The sequence below is a fragment of the Rhinoraja longicauda genome, chromosome 15, assembly GCF_053455715.1.
Source record: "Rhinoraja longicauda isolate Sanriku21f chromosome 15, sRhiLon1.1, whole genome shotgun sequence".
Lineage (NCBI taxonomy): Eukaryota > Metazoa > Chordata > Chondrichthyes > Rajiformes > Arhynchobatidae > Rhinoraja > Rhinoraja longicauda.
The window spans coordinates 42,165,194-42,183,156 of NC_135967.1; the positions used below are offsets into that span (position 1 = coordinate 42,165,194).

General features: G+C 46.4%; 1 protein-coding gene across 1 annotated transcript in view; it reads right to left on the bottom strand.

Annotated features, from left to right (window-relative positions):
* LOC144600681 (glutamate receptor 3-like) overlaps window positions 1–17,963 on the bottom strand; it is a 297,333-nt gene that overhangs the window by 115,152 nt on the left and 164,218 nt on the right. The window contains 1 exon segment of the mRNA XM_078412564.1: window positions 11,870–11,974. Coding sequence (XP_078268690.1) covers window positions 11,870–11,974 — 105 coding nt within the window.

The following is a 17,963-nucleotide window of genomic DNA, read 5'->3' on the forward strand; positions in this document are numbered from 1 at the left end:
GTGCCTGCATCTTACATGCATGCGTGCCTGCATCTTACACGCATGAGTGCCTGCATCTTACACGCATTAGTGCCTGCATCTTACACGTATGAGCACTGGCATCTTACACGCACGAGTGCCTGCATCTTACACGCACGAGTGCCTGCATCTTACACGCACGAGTGCCTGCATCTTACACGCACGAGTGCCTGCATCTTACACGCACGAGTGCCTGCATCTTACACGCATGACTGCCTGCATCTTACATGCATGAGTGCCTACATCTTACACATATGAGCACTGGCATCTTACACACGTGTGTGCCAGCATCCCTGCCAGCCAGGAACGTCACGGGTATGTGTGTGTGGGAACACTATCCGATCAGAGGACGCTGACACGGGACCTGCGCGGGATTCGGCCGGGACACGGTTTGTTAGGGCTGCAGCCATTTTATGTAAGTTAGGGTGATGTACCATGTTCATAGTCAGTGAGTAAATTACTGTCAAATTACTTACTCGATTGTTGTTATTATTCCGAGCAATAGTTTAGTTTAGAGATACAGCGCACAAAAAGGCCCTTCGGCCCACCGGGTCCGCACCGACCAGCGATCCCCACACATTAACACTGCCCTACACACACCACGGACAATTTATATTCATACCAAGCCAATTAACCTGCAAACCTGTACGTCTTTGGAGTGTGGGAGGAAACCGGAGACCTCGGAGAAAACCCACGCGGGTCACAGGGAGAACGTACAAAGTCCGCACAGACAAGCACCCGTAGTCGGGATCGAAGTGGAGCCTCTGGAGCTGTAGGCTCTGTAAGGCAGCAACTCTACCGGTGCCACCGTGCCGCCCACATACAAAACACTATCCCTGCAAAATCATCCATCTCCACTCAGCCTCAGCCTCAGCTGCACCTTATTCTTGTCCTTGCCGTAATCTAATTCATACTTATATATTTTTTATAAACCAGCATTTGCAGTTCCTTGTGTCTGCAGCTCTGTGCAGTGGAGGTTCTGTAGTGCACCGTGACTGCCTCTGTTATTGTGCATTTCTCCAAAAACTGAAAGCCTGATGTCAACCTAAAGCAGCATCAAAAAGAAACAAATCTGGCAGTATTTCAGCCAGATATCAGCTAGACATCAAGCCAATGGAAATTAAGATTGGGGCCTCCACGAAAATCCAGTGGCTGGTCTGATTTAATCAGTTTCGCTTTTTGAGTGATCAAGTGAATTAGGTTAAAGTATTCCTCGGGCTACATGTGGGTGAAATGGCTTTGGATTTAGCTTCCTTGTATTTATCTCATGGATTCACCAAACTAATCAGATCCACACTCACACACAAACACGCTTATCAAAGAATAACATTGGTAAGATTGAGAGAACTTGCAATATTGTCTCACCATTCTCAGCACATGCTGTAATCTAAACCATTCCGTTTTTATCTTAAAACACTTGAATTCCTACGCTGATAGATTATATTAAATAGCGCGAGGCGTAGAATGAATACTCTATTGTCACATGTGAAGTTCTTTGATTACGTACCCAAGGCATGCAAATAGTCGCACATAGACTGGGTAGACAGTCAGAATCTTTGCCCCAGGGTGCTGATGTCAAAGTGTAGAGGGCACTGCTTTAAGGTGAAAGAGACTAAGGAGATGTTAGGTTTAGTCTAGTTTAGAGATACAGCACGGAAACAGACCCTTCAGCCCATCGAGTTCACACCGACCAGCAATCCCTGCACACTAACACCATCCTACACACACTGAGGTCAATTTACAATCTTTACCGAAGCCAATTAACCTGCAAACTTACACGTCTTTGGGATGAGGGAGGAAACTGAGCACCCGGGGAAAACCCACGCAGGTCACGGGGAGAACGTGCAGATTCCATACGGACAGCGCCCGTAGTCAGGATCGAACCCGGGCCTCTGGCGCTGTGAGGCAGCAACTCTACCGCTGCGCCACCGTGTTGCCACAGTGTGAGGCACAGGTGTGTGGGGGAAGTTTTTTTTAACAGGGAGAGTGGTGGGTGTCTGGAATGTGCTGCCAGGGGTGGTGGTGGAGACAGGTGTAATAGTGGCATCTAAGGGCTGGCAAATGGATATGTTGGGAACGGATAGATATGGTTCACGTGCAACTTTAACTTAGAGTTATGTTCGGCATAGATCTTGTGGACAAAAGGGCCTGTTTCTGTGCTGTACTGTTCTGTATGAATATAGACAATAGACAATAGGTGCAGGAGTAGGCCATTCGGCCCTTCGAGCCAGCACCGCCATTCAATGTGATCATGGCTGATCATTCTCAATCAGTACCCCGTTCCTGCTTTCTCCCCATACCCCCTGACTCCACTATCCTTAAGAGCTCTATCAAGCTCTAATATGTGCTTACCCTTCTTACTTTGAATCAGGATCTGATTTATTCATTCAATTACAAAGTTTAAAGCACATCTGCAGTAATGCATTATTGAGAAAATTGCAATTCTCATGGATCCTCTTCAAGATATCTAAATGTCAATGGAGGATTTTAATAAATTTAGGCAAAGCATCCAGACCCATTTACCACGTAAATATACAGATACCTTTCCACCCTATAGGATCAAGGACTTAGCAACAACTATTTATTGAGCTGTTCCTCCACTGAAACGTTGCCAGGGAGATGAGTCTCAACCAAATAACCGGGACTTTGTCAGGTGCTCAAAACATGCCACCTCGTGAAGCCAAGATGGTGCCCAACCTAGGCGACTGTTTGCGTGCTGGCCACAGAAGCTGATCTGCAGTCAAATATTACAATCGCTCCACACTCTTAAATCTCTAACACTGTAAATGGCTCAATTATGATCATGTATTGTCTCTCCACTGACTAGATAGCATGCAACAAAAACTTTTCACTGTACCTCGGTACCTCGGGAGCTTCTTCCTCAGTGTAGCAGTGAGACATTGGGTGAAGGTCATGTCATAAGTGATAGCAGCAGAATTAGACCATTCGGCCCATCAACTCTATTATGGCTGATCCATCTCTCCCTTCTAAGCCCATTCTCCTGCCTTCTCCCCATTACCTCTGACACCTGTACTAATCAAGAATCTATCTATCTCTGCTTGAAAAATATCCATTGACTTGGCCTCCAAAGCCTCCGTGGCAAAGAATTCCACAGATTCACCACCCTCTGACTAGAGAAATTCCTTCTCATCTCCTTCCTAAAGGAACGTCCTTTAACTCTGAGCCTCTGACCTCTAGTCCTACACTCTCCCACGAGCGGAGAAATCCTCTCCACATCCACTCTATCCAAAGCCAAGGAAGTATTCTATTAATAAATCACTGGTCAAAAAAAAAACCTCAACTCACACCAGAGATTCAATGTGGGATTTGTGGTTGTTTGTGATTCATCTGCCAACTCAATTATTAACAGAACTCTGTTTCAAACAAAAAAAAACATGGCAACGCTCTGAAACAAAGTGTGCCTGGCTCATGGTTGTTGCACCAAAGGTGACTGAGAGCAGGCAGTTAGATCAATTTGGGCGATTGCATTGGCTCTTACCTAAGTTGGGAATCGTTGTTCACTGCTGTGCACACTGCACAAGAAACGGGCTGAGTATCGATTGATAGATCTGGGTCACTATCCAGTAACAAGAACAACACAGACCTCTTTTACTTCTCTGGAGACATTCACCAACGGATCCAATCATGCTTCTCCAGTCTGCGTGTGATCTTAAGTTTAACTTTAAAAATAAGGAATTGAATTTATGTCCCTGTACTGTAATATTAAAGTTAATCAAAATATTAATTTGTCTTGTAAAATAATCCAGCTTTAAAGTGCTGCTATATATCTGGGCTTATGTTGGGTCGGACGGGTGATTAAAATCAATGGACAGTGATTATTTTGGGAGGGCCAGTGTTTCTTTGTAGTCCTTTTGAGTGTGCCAGTTTGATGCGTTTGAGAATATTGCACCAGATAGCAAGCGATAAGCTCCAACTTTCATTCGTGTGTTAAGATGTAGCTCGGGGCAAGCAATTTAGAAGCTTTATTTGGGGAGAATTTTACCTTAGATGAGTGCTGCTCTAACAACATGCAAGAAGCTCCACACTATTCACAACAATGCCGTCTGCTTGACACGCATCCTGTCCAGTACCTTAAACATTCACTCCCACTCTCAATCGTGCACCATTTTGCCGAGTCAAAGAGTCATTGAGTGATACAGAATGGAAACAGGACCTTCGGCCCAACTCGCCCACACTGGCCAACAAGTCCCAGCTACACTTGTGCCACCTGCCCGCGTTTGGCCCATATCCCTCCAAACCTGTCCTATCCATGTACCTTTCTAACTGTTTCTTAAAAGTTGGGTTAGTCCCAGCCTCAACTATCCCCTCTGGCAGCTCATTCCATACACTCATCACCCTTTGTGTGAAAAAGTTACCCCTCAGATTCCAAATAAATCTTTTCCCCTTCACCTTAAACCTACAGTATGTCCTCTGATCTTCGATTCACCTCCTCTGGCCAAGAGACTCTGTGCACCTACGCAATCTATTCCTCTCGTGATTTTATACACATCTATAAGATCACCCCTCATCCTCCTGCACTCCAAGGAATAGAGTCCGAGCCTGCTCAACCTCTCCCTATAGCTCAGACCCTCTAGTCCTGGAAACATCCTCGTAAATCTCCTCTGTACCCTTTCTGAAGGAGACAGCCATTGAAATAGCGATAGTACTAATGATAATTTTCCAGAATTTTATGCATTATGAGATTGTTCCAGAAGATAGGAGATAACAAATATAAACCCAATATTTAAGAAAAAAGTAGAGCAAGCAAAGCAAATCACAGATCGGTTTACGTGATATAGTTTAGTTTAGTTCAGTTTAGTTTATTGTTACGTACACCGAGGTACAGTGAAAAGCTTTTGTTGCGTGCTAACAAGCCAGCGGAAAGACAATACATGATTACAATCGAGACATTCACAGTGTACAGAAACATGATAAGGGAGTAACGTTTAGTGCAAAATAAAGCCAGTAATGTTCAATCAAAGGTAGTCCGAGGGTCTCTGATGAGGTAGCTAGTCGTTCAGGACCGCTCTCTGGTTGTGGTGGGATGGTTCAGTTGCCTGATAACAGCTGGGAAGCAACTGTCTCTGAATCTGCAGGTGTGTAGTGTGCATTTTCACACTTCTGTACCTTTTGCACATTTCGGTAGAGGGGAAAATGCATGAGAATGAGATTGCAGGAACATCAATGAAATTAGACAACGTCAACATAAATTTCCAAAAGGAAAATCATATTTGACAAGATGATTGGATATTTTTTTTGCAGATGTAACAGGTAGGTTAGATAAGGGAGAACCAGTGATTGTGATGTGACTTTAGACTTTACCTTAAAGATATAGCGTGGAAACAGGCTCTTCGGCCCACCGAGCCCATGCCAACCACTGACCATCCGTTCACATTAGTTCTTAATGATCCCACTTTCCCCATTCTCTCCATACACACCAGGGGAAATTACACAGAGCCCAATTAATCTATAAACACTCACGTTTTTGGATGTGGGAGGAAATTGGAGTACCCAGAGGAAACCCACTAACCCTGTTTTTTGCCAAGTTGAGTTGAGAAGGATGAGGGGGGACCTTATTGAAACTTACCGAATAGTGAAAGACCTGGATAGGGTGGATGTGGAGAGGATGTTTCCACTAGTGGGAGAGTCTAGGGCCAGAGGCCATAGCCTCAGAATAAAAGGACATACCTTTAGAAGGGAGATGAGGAGGAATTATTTTAGTTGGAGGGTGGTGAATCTGTGCCGCAGTCGGCTTTGGAGGCCAAGTCTGAGTATTTTTGAGGCAGAGATTGATAGATTGATTAGTACGGGTGTCAGTGGTTATGGGGAGAAGGCAGGAGAATGGGGTGGAGAGGGAGAGATAGGTCAGCCACGATTGAATGGTGGAGTAGACTCGATGGGCCAAATGGCCTAATTCTGCCCCTATGACTTCTGATCTGATGAACATGGACAGCAGTGGGCAAGATGGGTGGCTCCCTGACACCCTCTCAAAGGCAATAGATGCTGACCTGGCCTGCAGTGCCCCCATCAATGAGAGAATGAAAGAACCAATGAAAGAAAGAAATAAGGTTGCTACGGTCCCTAAAGGGCCTGTCCCAGTTACGCGACTTTTAAGGCGACTGCCGGCGACTGTCAAAGTCGTAGCAGATCGCCAAAATTTTCTTTTACCCTACGACAATGACCACGACAATGCCGAGTCAGGTCGATACAAGTTACTTTTTTTGTGAAACTAGCACCTGTCTAAGAGATTACACCGTCTTCGGAAACATCGCAAAATTCCCACGCTTACCTGACCGTCAAAGTGTCGCCTCCAATCTACCTGTCAAATGTCCTGATGGTAAATGAATTGGTTAAACAAAACTATCTTCTGGTATCTTCAAATGCCTTTTTAGACAATAGACAATAGACAATAGACAATAGGTGCAGGAGTAGGCCATTCAGCCCTTCGAGCCAGCACCGCCATTCAATGCGATCATGGCTGATCACTATCAATCAGTACCCCGTTCCTGCCTTCTCCCCATACCCCCTCACTCCGCTATCCTTAAGAGCTCTATCCAGCTCTCTCTTGAAAGCATCCAACGAACTGGCCTCCACTGCCTTCTGAGGCAGAGAATTCCACACCTTCACCACCCTCTGACTGAAAAAGTTCTTCCTCATCTCCGTTCTAAATTCTTAATTTAATATGACGTGCTTCTAAATGCATCTGCGACAACCTAGCAAACCTGGGGACAGCGTGCGACAGACAGCGCCCGCAATAAGCTGCGATACCTGGCGACAAGCCAGCTGTCGTCGAGAAATTTCTATCTGGAATTTTTTTCTGCGACGCACTGAGAACAGCTACGATTCATTGAAGACTCCTCACGATCACGCCCGCGGCACCCCGGCCAACGTTCGGCGACAGCCTAGTCGCCGGCAGTCGCCTTAAAATCGCCCAAGTGGGACAGGCCCTTTAGTCAAGCTCGCTTTTAGAATAGTGTAAAGGGACTCACCCACGAACAGTGGTTGTGGGGAGAAGGCAGGAGAATGGGGTTAGGAGGGAGAGATCGATCAGCCATGATTGAATGGCGGAGTAGACTTGATGGGCCGAATGGCCTAATTCTCCTCCTGTCACTTATGAACCTATGAACAATAGGTCCCAAAACTAAAGCTGGAATTAAGAAATGAAAAGGTAAAAATAATGATTGTAATCCTGGACATCGATAGTTAACAGTGATTTGAAGAGTTAAAAATGTATACTTTATCTTGGGAGGAATGAGGGAGATTCACAGAGCAAAGGATTTAAATTGCCATGAGCAAATTAATCATTGACCTTAGTAGTCATTTTATTCCAGCCTCCTCCCCCAAATGACTCATGGACACTCAACACAACGAAGGCTTTGTACATAAAACAACAAAAATAGAGAGTTACAGCAACAGTAAGATCAGGTGGAATTCAATAACAGCATGGGTCGGCACCCTGGCGCAGCGGTACATCTACTACCCGGGTAGAGACACGGGTTCGATCCTGACTACGGTTGCTATCTGTACGGAGTTTGTACGTTCTCCCCGCGACATGCGTGGGTTTTCTCCGAGATCTTCGCTTTCCTCCCACACTCCGAAGACGTACAGATTTGTACGTTAAAGGGAGACACAAAATGCTGTAGTAACTCAGCGGGTCAGGCAGCATCTTGGGAGAGAAGGAATGACGTGACGTTTCAGGTTGAGACCCTTCTTCAGACTGATCAGCTGAGTTACTCCAGCATTTTGTGGCTACCTTCGATTTAAACCAGCATCTGCAGTTTTTTTCCCCTGTAGATGTGTAGGTTAATTGGCTTGGTATGAATGTAAATTGTCCCTCGTGTGTGTAGGGTAGTGTTAGTGTGTGGGAATCGCAGGTTGGCGCGGACTCGGTGGGCTGAAGGGCCTGTTTCCGCGATGTTTTGTGAGTTATAACATGTCAGTTTTTAGTTACGGTCTGCTGACATTTTAATACTTTGCTCTGATGAATAAACATTTTTAAACATTGCTCCTGGACTCGGCAAATCATTGAGAATTCAATGATCCTACAATGGGTTTAAACTGCAGATATTTCTGGAGAAAGGGTTAATAGGTCCCTTTAAGGTGTCAGTGGTTATGGGGCGAAGGCAGGAGAATGGGGTTGAGTGGGAAAGATAGATCAGCTATGATGGGGTGACGGAGTAGACTTGATGGGCCGAATGGCCTAATTCTGCTCCGATCACTTATGAACGAATGAACTTGAGAAATGTCACCATCTACTTTTTAAACAGAACCAATTTCCATTTACCTTATGGTAGACACAAAATGCTGGAGTAACTCAGCGGGTTATTTATTCACAAAGTGCTGGAGTAACTCAGCAGGTCGGGCAGCATCTCGGGAGAGAAGGAATGGGTGACGTTTCGGGTCGAGACCCTTCTTCAGACTGATGTCAGGGGGGGCGGGACAAAGGAAGGATATAGGTGGAGACAGGAAGATAGAGGGAGATCTGGGAAGGAGGAGGGGAAGAGAGGGACAGAGGAACTATCTAAAGTTGGAGAAGTCGATGTTCATACCACTGGGCTGCAAACTGCCCAGGCGAAATATGAGGTGCTGTTCCTCCAATTTCCGGCCTTCCGAACTCAGCGGGTTAGGCAGCATCTCCGGAGAGAAGAATGATGTTTCGGGTTGAGACCCAGACTGAAGAAGGGTCTCGACCATCCCTTCTCTCCAGGGATGCTGCCTGACCCGCTGAGTTACTCCAGCATTCTATGCCTATCTTCGATTTAAACCAGCATCTGCAGTTTATCTTTCCAATTATCTTATGCTCATTTTCTCATTATCCAATTGAGCAATTTCAGCGCCTTTTCATTGGAGTATATGGAGGCTCTGATTAAGTTCTTGCAACAGTGGCTAAAGTTCTTGTCTGCTCACTAATCTACTGTCACGGAGATCCTGAGTAACTTTTTCAAGAGTGTTGGAAATCTACTGAAAGAAAACGCTTGTAAAAAAGACTCATTGCTTCAGAGGTCATTTTAATTACTGAACAGTTATTGTCTATTATAAGCCATGGGAACCATGGTAACGAGTTAAGAATGAAGCCTTTTTTAATTAGTAAACAAACAGGATGTGCTCAAAGAACATATTGATGAATCTTACACGGGGTCATTCACAGGTTGCGAGAGACACGTAGGGTCTGGAACTATGTTTCTGTTCATGCATGTCCAACCCTTCTGAGACATAATGTGCCAACCCATTTTGTCAATCCAGCGTCAGCCCACGATGGCTCACGAGGCTTGCGTAGACATATTAAGGGAAGAGACAGCAGGGGTTTTGCATCTACTGGCAATGGACCTAAGGAAGTAAGTGTGGGAACGTTTTTCAGAAGCAACCGCAGAAAAGCAATAACGCTGAGGATTTTGGCAGTAAATGCACAAATGGAAAAGCACGGTGAGCAATGGTGCAGGTGCTGCCTTACAGCGCCTGGGACCCGCGTTCGATCCTGACCACGGCCGCTGTCTGTACGGAGTTTGTACGTTCTCCCCATGGCTGTGTGGGTTTTCTCTGGGTGCTTCGGTTTCATCCCTCACACCAAAGACGTACAGGATTGTAGGTTCATTGGCTTCGGTAAAATTGTAAATTGTCCCTAGTGTGTGGGATAGTGAGAGTGTGCGGGGACCTGGATAGTGAGAGTCTGCTCGGCCTGGACTCGGCGTGTCGAAGGGCTTGTATCTCTAAACTAAACTGAACTGAACTGAATTGAACTAAAATAAACTAAATATTTGTTGAGATAGAGATGTAAAGACTTCACTCAGTCTCAGTAAGACCTGTTCATAAGGAATTGGCCTTAGCTGCAGTTGGTTTTAAATATTAATTTGTTGTGGTTGGTGGTTAATTTTCCAACACCAGACACCTCTGGACATTTGCTGCTAACTCTTTCAACCTGTGGTTGAAATCCTCCTATTCATTTACAAATCCTACCTACCTGCTGGAACATCTTTCAATTTAAGTACTACTGAGAAGGCCGTCTTTCTGACTGGAAACAAAAGAAACTGCGTTTGCTGGAATCCTGAGCAAAACTCTAATTGCTGGAATAACTCAGCAGTTCAGTCAGCATCTGCGGAGAGATTTATCAGATGACGATTCGGGTCTGGACCCGTCTTCAGACTCACAGGTGACGTTTCAGGTTGGGAGCCTTCTTCATTGTGAAGAACGGTCCCGACCCAAAATGTCACCTTTCCATTCCGTCCACAGATGCTGATTGACCTGCTGAGTTACTCCAGCACATTGTGTTTCTCTGACTAGCAGGCTGCTTCAAGCGGGGCGGCACGGTGGCGCAGCGGTAGTGTTGCTGCCTTGCAGCGTTTGCAGCGCCGGAGACCCGGGTTCAATCCCGACTACGGGCGCTGTACTGTACGGAGTTTGCACGTTCTCCCCGTGACCTGCGTGGGTTTTCTCCGAGATCTTCGATTTTCTCCCACACTCCAAAGACGTACGGGTTTGTACGTTAATTGGCTTGGAATAAATGTAAATTGTCTCGAGTGCCTGTAGGCAAGATAGTGTTAATGTGCGGAGATCGCTGGTCGGTGCGGACTCGCCCAAAGGTGGACCGAAGGCACCCAGATTCTATACTTTACTAACTTGTTTTGGACTGATTGAGTACTGACGGGGGTATTGATTGAGAATGATCAGCCATGATTACATTGAATGGTGGTGCTTGCTCGAAGGGCCGAATGGCCTACTCCTGCACCTATTGTCTATTGTCTAATGTCTAATGTCTATTGACTGAGGATCAGTCTTTCACTTTTGGGTATTCAGCTGAGAGGAACTGCTCATTGTGTGATGGAGACCACAGAAAACCAGTTCCTCAGCCATATTGTCTGTCTCAATATGAGCGTAACATTCACTATTACATCACATGTAACTGAGGACTCTTCAGTTTACCAAAATAGTCATGTCTGAGTCAGTGAAGTCAATTCCAAAGCATAACTTCCATTTCCCACTGTGCAGCAATGTCCACGAGGAATAGTGCTTCACAATAATGATTCAGTTAATGTCAGGAACAATAACGCCCAGCTGAAAGCAGCACTGGGCGCCCGCTCACCCACACAAGAGACATTCACGACAAACAATATAACCTTTTTGATTTTTGTTGGCGAATAGCTAATAGGGTGGAAATTGCAGTAAGATTCACCTCTGATTCCCATATTGCTAAGTGAACAGTAGTCGAATCAATAATGGAAATTTATTGTTGTGGGCCCATAGATCTAAACTGGCACCCTAATGGGCAGCACTGAGACGCAGCGGTAGAGTTACTGCCTCACAGCGCCAGGGACCCAGGGTCGATTCTGACTAGGGGTACTGCCTGCGCGGTGTTTGTACGTTCTCCCCGTGGCCTGCGTGGGTTTTCTTCGGGTGCTCCGCTTTCCTCCCGCGTTCTAAAGACGTGCAGGTTCTTTTAGGCGTATTGGCTTCTGTAAATTGGCCCAAGTGTGTAGGATGGGAAAGTGGGAATAACATAGAACAAGTGTGAACAGGTGATCGCTGGTCGGCATGGACTTGGGAGGGCTGACGGGCTTCTCTTTCCATGCTGCGTCTCTAAGCTAAACTAAACTAATGCTGCATCTCTAAGCTTGAAACTCTAAACCAAGTCGACACTAATGCGGAGAATGGGGTTAGGAGGGAGAGATAGATCAGCCGCGATTGAATGGCGGAGTAGACTTGATGGGCCGAATGGCCCAAATTTGCACCTATCACTTATGAACGTAGGACCACAAGAAAACAATTGTAAATCTCGAGTTCAACTAAACACAGTTTGCGGTTAGCTTGACAAGCAGACCTGGTTTAATTTAAGTGGAAATGCTCTAATGTAACTTACCTTCCGAGGACCAGTAGGTCTGAGCTCATAAACGTCGATGGTGTAGTTTGATCTTCGCCCATAGTTGTCAAATTGTAGGTTGCCCGTTAGCCCTCGACCTCGAACCTGCAACAGAGAAGGACAGATATTTGGTGACACACACTGCTCATGAAAATGTTTCATTTAAGCCAACAAAGGGCCTGTTCCCATGCTGTAAGATTCAACGACTATAGGTTATAGCTTGAAGCTTCTTGAGTCAGGAAACAGGCCACTCGGCCCAACTTGCCCACACCGGCCAACATGTCCCATCTACACTAGTCCACGGTGGCACAGCGGTAGAGTTGCAGCCTTACAGCAAATGCAGCGCCGGAGACTCAGGTTCGATCCTGACTACGGGCGCCGTCTGTACGGAGTTTGTACGTTCTCCCCGTGACCTGCGTGGGTTTTCTCCGAGATCTTCGGTTTCCTCCCACACTCCAAAGACGTACAGGTATGTAGGTTAATTGACTGGGTAAATGTAAAGATTGTCCCCAGTGTGTGTAGGATAGTGTTAATGTGCGGGGATCGCTGGGCGGCGCGGACTTGGTGGGCCGAAGGGCCTGTTTCCGCGCTGTATCTCTAAAAAAAACAAAAACAAAAAAAAACGAGTGGACAAGTCACGTTTAGAGGGATAAGGGCCAAACGCGGGCAGGTGGGACTGGTTTAGATGGGACATGTTAGCTGATGTGGGCCGAAGGGCCTGTTTCCATGCTGTAAGATTCTACGACTGTCTAGGTTATAGCTTGAAGCTTCTTGAGTCAGGAAACAGGCCACTCAGCCCAACTTGCCCACACCGGCCAACATGTCCCATCTACACTAGTCCCACCTGTCTGCGTTTGGCCCATATCCCTCCAAACCTGTCCTATCCATGTACCTGTCTAAATGTTTCTGAAACAGTTGGCTGTGGAGAGATCGGCATGAAATTAGCAGGCATGTGCATTTCAAGCAATCTACTTCCATCTGGCACCAAGTGGCATTAAATTGATAATGTCACACGGAGAAGCAAAATCAGTTATGGGAAATTGAAAAAAACCCCAGATTTTTGCAGCAGGGGAGGTTTCTCAAAGGATGTAGCATTTCGTTGAAGCAGATTACAGGAGCTTAACTCTGCAAGCAATTATGTTTTGGCTCATAACGGGACGTGCAGCAAATGCTCAGCAGATCACGTATCATCTGTGGACTGAATAAACCATTAGTTTAGCTTAGTTTATTATTGTCTTGTGCACCGAGGTACAGTGAAAAACTCTCGTTTACGTGCTATCCAGCCAGTGGAAAGACTGTACCGGTGCTCCCCGACTAACGATGCTTCAACGTACGATATTTCGACTTTACAATGGAGCAAACGCTGGGCAATGGTGGCGACACGTTGCTCGCTTCCGGCCACGCGATCAGGTGTATTTAAATGCATTTCGACCTGCGATATTTTTGGTTTGCGATGGGTTTATCAGAACGTAAACCCCGTTGTACGTTGAGGAGCATGAATGCAATCAAGCCCGTCCGCAGTGCACAGAGAAAGGATAAAGGGTACAACAAAGTCCGATGAAAGATAGTTCAAGGGTCTCCAATGAATTTAAAGGTCTCCAATGATTATTGTCGAACACACCAAATCATAACATATTATAAACAATAATAAAAATAAAAATAAAAAGCTGGCTAATCCATTTTCAGCAGTGGTGTTCAAGGAAGGGTGGTACCCAAGGGGCAGAATGAATGTCTTCAATTATAGACAATAGACAATAGACAATAGGTGCAGGAGGAGGCCATTCGGCCCTTCCAGCCAGCACCGCCATTCAATGTGATCATGGCTGATCATTCTCAATCAGTAGCCCGTTCCTGCCTTATTATTTTGTAAGCGATGCAACATATGGGTGGAAATTAATTCTTGTTCAGTGCATTGAACATCCAACATTCTGCATTTTCTATTTCACATCTAAAACTATGCTGCATTAAGCACAAGTGATTGAGAATGAATACCTGTGCTCATGATTATTATCATCCATCTGAGGCAAATAAATGGGATAACTAAGGCAAAGTTCCTTCCAAGGTTTGCAATACAAATTTTGAGCTTGAAAATTGTCTTCTGATCTTGCCTTTTGATGCAGATCAACCTGCTATGTATTTATTTTGTGCAGTTCTTATTTTGTGATTCAAGCAGTTTGGATTAAAATCTGCACTGATTTATTTTTCTAATCATAGCTATTTTAGACTGTTGTCTGCTTTGGTTCTCTTGAGGCATAAATTCACCGTACTAATTACAGGGATTTGGGTGTTGTCCTTTGAAGAGGAATTTAACAGGCTGCTTTTAGGCTTTAGACTTTACTTTACTTTAGACTTTAGAGATACAGAGTGGAAACAGGCCCTTCGGCCCACCGAGTCCACGCTGATCAGTGATCACCTGTACATTAACACCACCCTACACACGAAGCACAATGAACAATTTACAGAAGCCAATTAACCGATAAACCTACAGGCCTTTGGAGTGTGGGTGGAGGAAACCCACGCGGTCACGGGGAGAAGGTACAAACTCCGTACGGACAGCACCCGTAGTCGGGATTGAACCCGTGTCTAGTCAGGATTGAACCCATGTCTAAGGCAGCAACTCTATCGCTGCGCCACTGTGCCGCTCCACAGACGTACCCAGAGAAATTGAGAAGAATGGGAATTGATCTCATGGAGATACAGAAGGTACTGAGAGGGTTTGAACAGGTAGATTCTGAGAGGCTGTTGCTGACCACTGCAGATTCGACAAGCGGGGAGCAGAGTCACGGGTTAAGGGGCTCAGCCATTTCGGACTGACCTTTCTCCCCTCCCTGGAGGTCTAGATCATAAGATCATGTGATAGGAGCAGAATTAGGCCATTCGGCCCATCACGTCTACTCCGCCAGTCAATCATGGCTGATCTATCTCTCCCTCCTAATCCCATTCTCCTGCCTTCTCCCCACAACCCCTGACACCCGCACTAATCAAGAATCTATCTATCTCTGTCTTAAAAATATCCATTGACTTGGCCTCCACTGCCTTCTGTGGCAAAGAAGTCCACTGATTCACCACCCTCTGACTAAAGAAATGTGTCCATTGTAAGGTGAGAGTGGCAGGGACTGGGAAGGGGTGGATGGCTGGGTAACCATGAGAGAACCAGGGAGTAGCAGAGGGATTGGAAGGCAGAAAAGGGAGGGGGGGGGGGTGGAAGATGCAGTTAGTGGTGGAACTCTGTTGCAGATGGCAGAAGTGGCGAAGGATGATGCGCCAGACATTAAGGCTGACAATGTTTCTCCATAATAGGATAGCTTTTCAACATGGTGTTGCATTGTAGCCATCAGGCAATTATACTCAACAAAGTGGTGAATCTGTGGAATTCATTGTGGAGGCCAAGACATTTTAAAGTGGAGATTTATCGGATCTTTATCACAGCAGTGCAGCAGTCGAGTTGCTGCCTTACAGCTCCAGAGACCCGGGCTCGATCTTTACTATGCATGCTGTCTTTACGTAGTTCACACGTTCTACCTGTGACTGCGTGGGTTTCCTTTCACTTTCAAAAGACATGCAGGTTGGTCGGTTAATTGGCTTCAGTAAATTATCCCTGGCGTGTAGGTTAGAACCAAAGATACGAGAGGAACAAGATAGACCACTCGACCCTAAAAACCGTAGTATGTCATGGCGCCATTTTAGTAGGCAGAAACTTGCAGAAACATTTAAAAAGAAAAAGAAAAAAATCTGTGAATTGATAGATTGCTGAACCTTTACCACCAAGCAAAGATACTAGAGGAGCAAGATAGACCACTCGACCTTTGGCGCCATTTTAGTAGGCAGAAACTTGCAGAAACATTTTAAAAGACAAATAACAAAAATCTGTGAATTGATAAATGAGATATATTCTGCATTTTAATGGTATCATCACACATACTGTTCCCCCAAAACACTTATTACACTGTGAGAGGCATAACAGATGGCGGGTTATGCCTACTAAAATGGCTCCTTTGCGTTCTACACTTCAGTATAGGCGATTTCAACGGAGTGGTCCATCTTGTTCCTCTAGTATCTTTGGTTAGAACTAGTGTTCGAGTGATCGATGGTCGGCGTGGATACGGTGGGCCGAAGAGCCTGTTTCCACACTTTATCTCCATATAAAACCAAATAAAATCTTCACAGATCACCCGGGCGCGTACGTAACCCCGGAAAAGGGGCATGCAGCCGGCTCGGGCTGAGCCCTCTTCCGCCTGGTGCCGTGACCCGCGGATGGCCAGCTTGGCCAGGCCCAGGAGCAACCCAACCAGGACATCCTCGGCCCTGCCCTCTCACCCCTACGCACAGGGTGTCCAAAGATGAGGATGGTGGGTGAGAAGTGCAGCCAGAAAGGCATGGAGCAGCCCATTTAGATATTGGAACAGGGGCTGCAACCTCACACACTCCATGTACGCGTGGTACACAGACTCACACACTCCATGTACACGTGGTACACAGACTCACACACTCCATATACATGTGGTACACAGACTCACACACTCCATGTACACGTGGTACACAGACTGACACACTCCATGTACACGTGGTACACAGACTCACACACTCCATGTACACGTGGTCCACAGACTGACACACTCCGTGTACACATGGTACAAAGACTCCCACTCCATGTACACGTGGTACACAGACTCACACACTCCATGTACACGTGGTACACAGACTCTTCCAGCCCGCAAAGGTGGCAGGCGGCTGGCGAGTCTGTGAACCAACCGCGAGAGAAACAGGTTGCAGGGGACTCCTCGCTGCAGTACCCTCCACCCCAGGTCCCCGATGTAGAGGGGGAGAATCCCTGCATAGGGAGACCACCACCAGGGGGCCCTCTCACGATCGAACGGCAACACCGACCGCCACTTAGTGTCTGGACGGTGGAGCAGGGCGAGGAAGTGCAGGGTGTGGAGGAGGAGCCCGTACTGGAGACACTTCCCTGCGTCTCAGAGGGAGATGAAGGGTGTCGAGGAAAGACGTTGTTCGAGACCGGCTCCCGGGAAGGATTACGTGGCCTGGGTCCGACAAGCAAGTTCAAAAAGCCTAGGGTGGTGGTATGGCAGATGAGATTTAACTTAACTTGGCTTCATTGCTGAGCAAAAAGCTAAATGAGCAACTGACAACTTAGCGTTCAGTGAGGTAAACACAATGCTAGTGGTGGGCCATGTGGTGTGTTAATATGTCCACATGTCTCATCATCGAACAGTGGTGTAGCTAGCAATTAAAAACTTGTACACATGCCAGCCTGTCTGTTGTTCTCTCCTTTATCCTATTCTGGCATTGTCAAGATTTGAACACAGACATCATTTTGTGGAATATGAATATTATTATTGCATTTCAGCTTCTAAATGCGTGAAAATTAGGGCGGCACGTTGGCGCAGCGGTAGAGTTGCAGCTTTACAGTGTTTGCAGCGCCGGAGATCCGGGTTCGATCCCGACTACCGGGGTGCTTTCTGTACTGAGTTTGTACGTTTTCCCGGTGACAGCGTGGGTTTTCTCCGAGATCTTCGATTTCCTCCCACACTCCAAAGACGTACGGGTTTGTAGGTTAATTGGCTTTGTGTATGTGTAAATTATCCCTAGTGTGTGTAGGATAGTGTTAGTGTATGGGGATCGTTGGTCGGCACGGACCCGGTGGGCTGAAGGGCCTGTTTCCACGCTGCATCTCCAAATTAAACTGAACTAAGAATGCTAATCCTAATATTGAAATATACTTGTACTCAATATACTTGCACCATAATGCAGGTACACAGTAGAAAGCATACTGTTGGGTTGCATGGCAGCTTGGTTGGGGAACAGCTCTGTCCCAGACTGCGAGAGATGACAGAGTTGTAGACGTAGCCCAGTCCATCGCACAGACCAGACCCCATCTACACTCCACTCTGCCTCGGGAAAGCAGCCAACATTATCAAAGATTTGGGCGGCACGGTAGCGCAGCGGTAGAGTTCCTGCTTTACAGCGAATGCAGCGCCGGAGACTCAGGTTCGATCCTGACTACGGGTGCTGCACTGTAAGGAGTTTGTACGTTCTCCCCGTGACCTGCGTGGGTTTTCTCCGAGATCTTCGG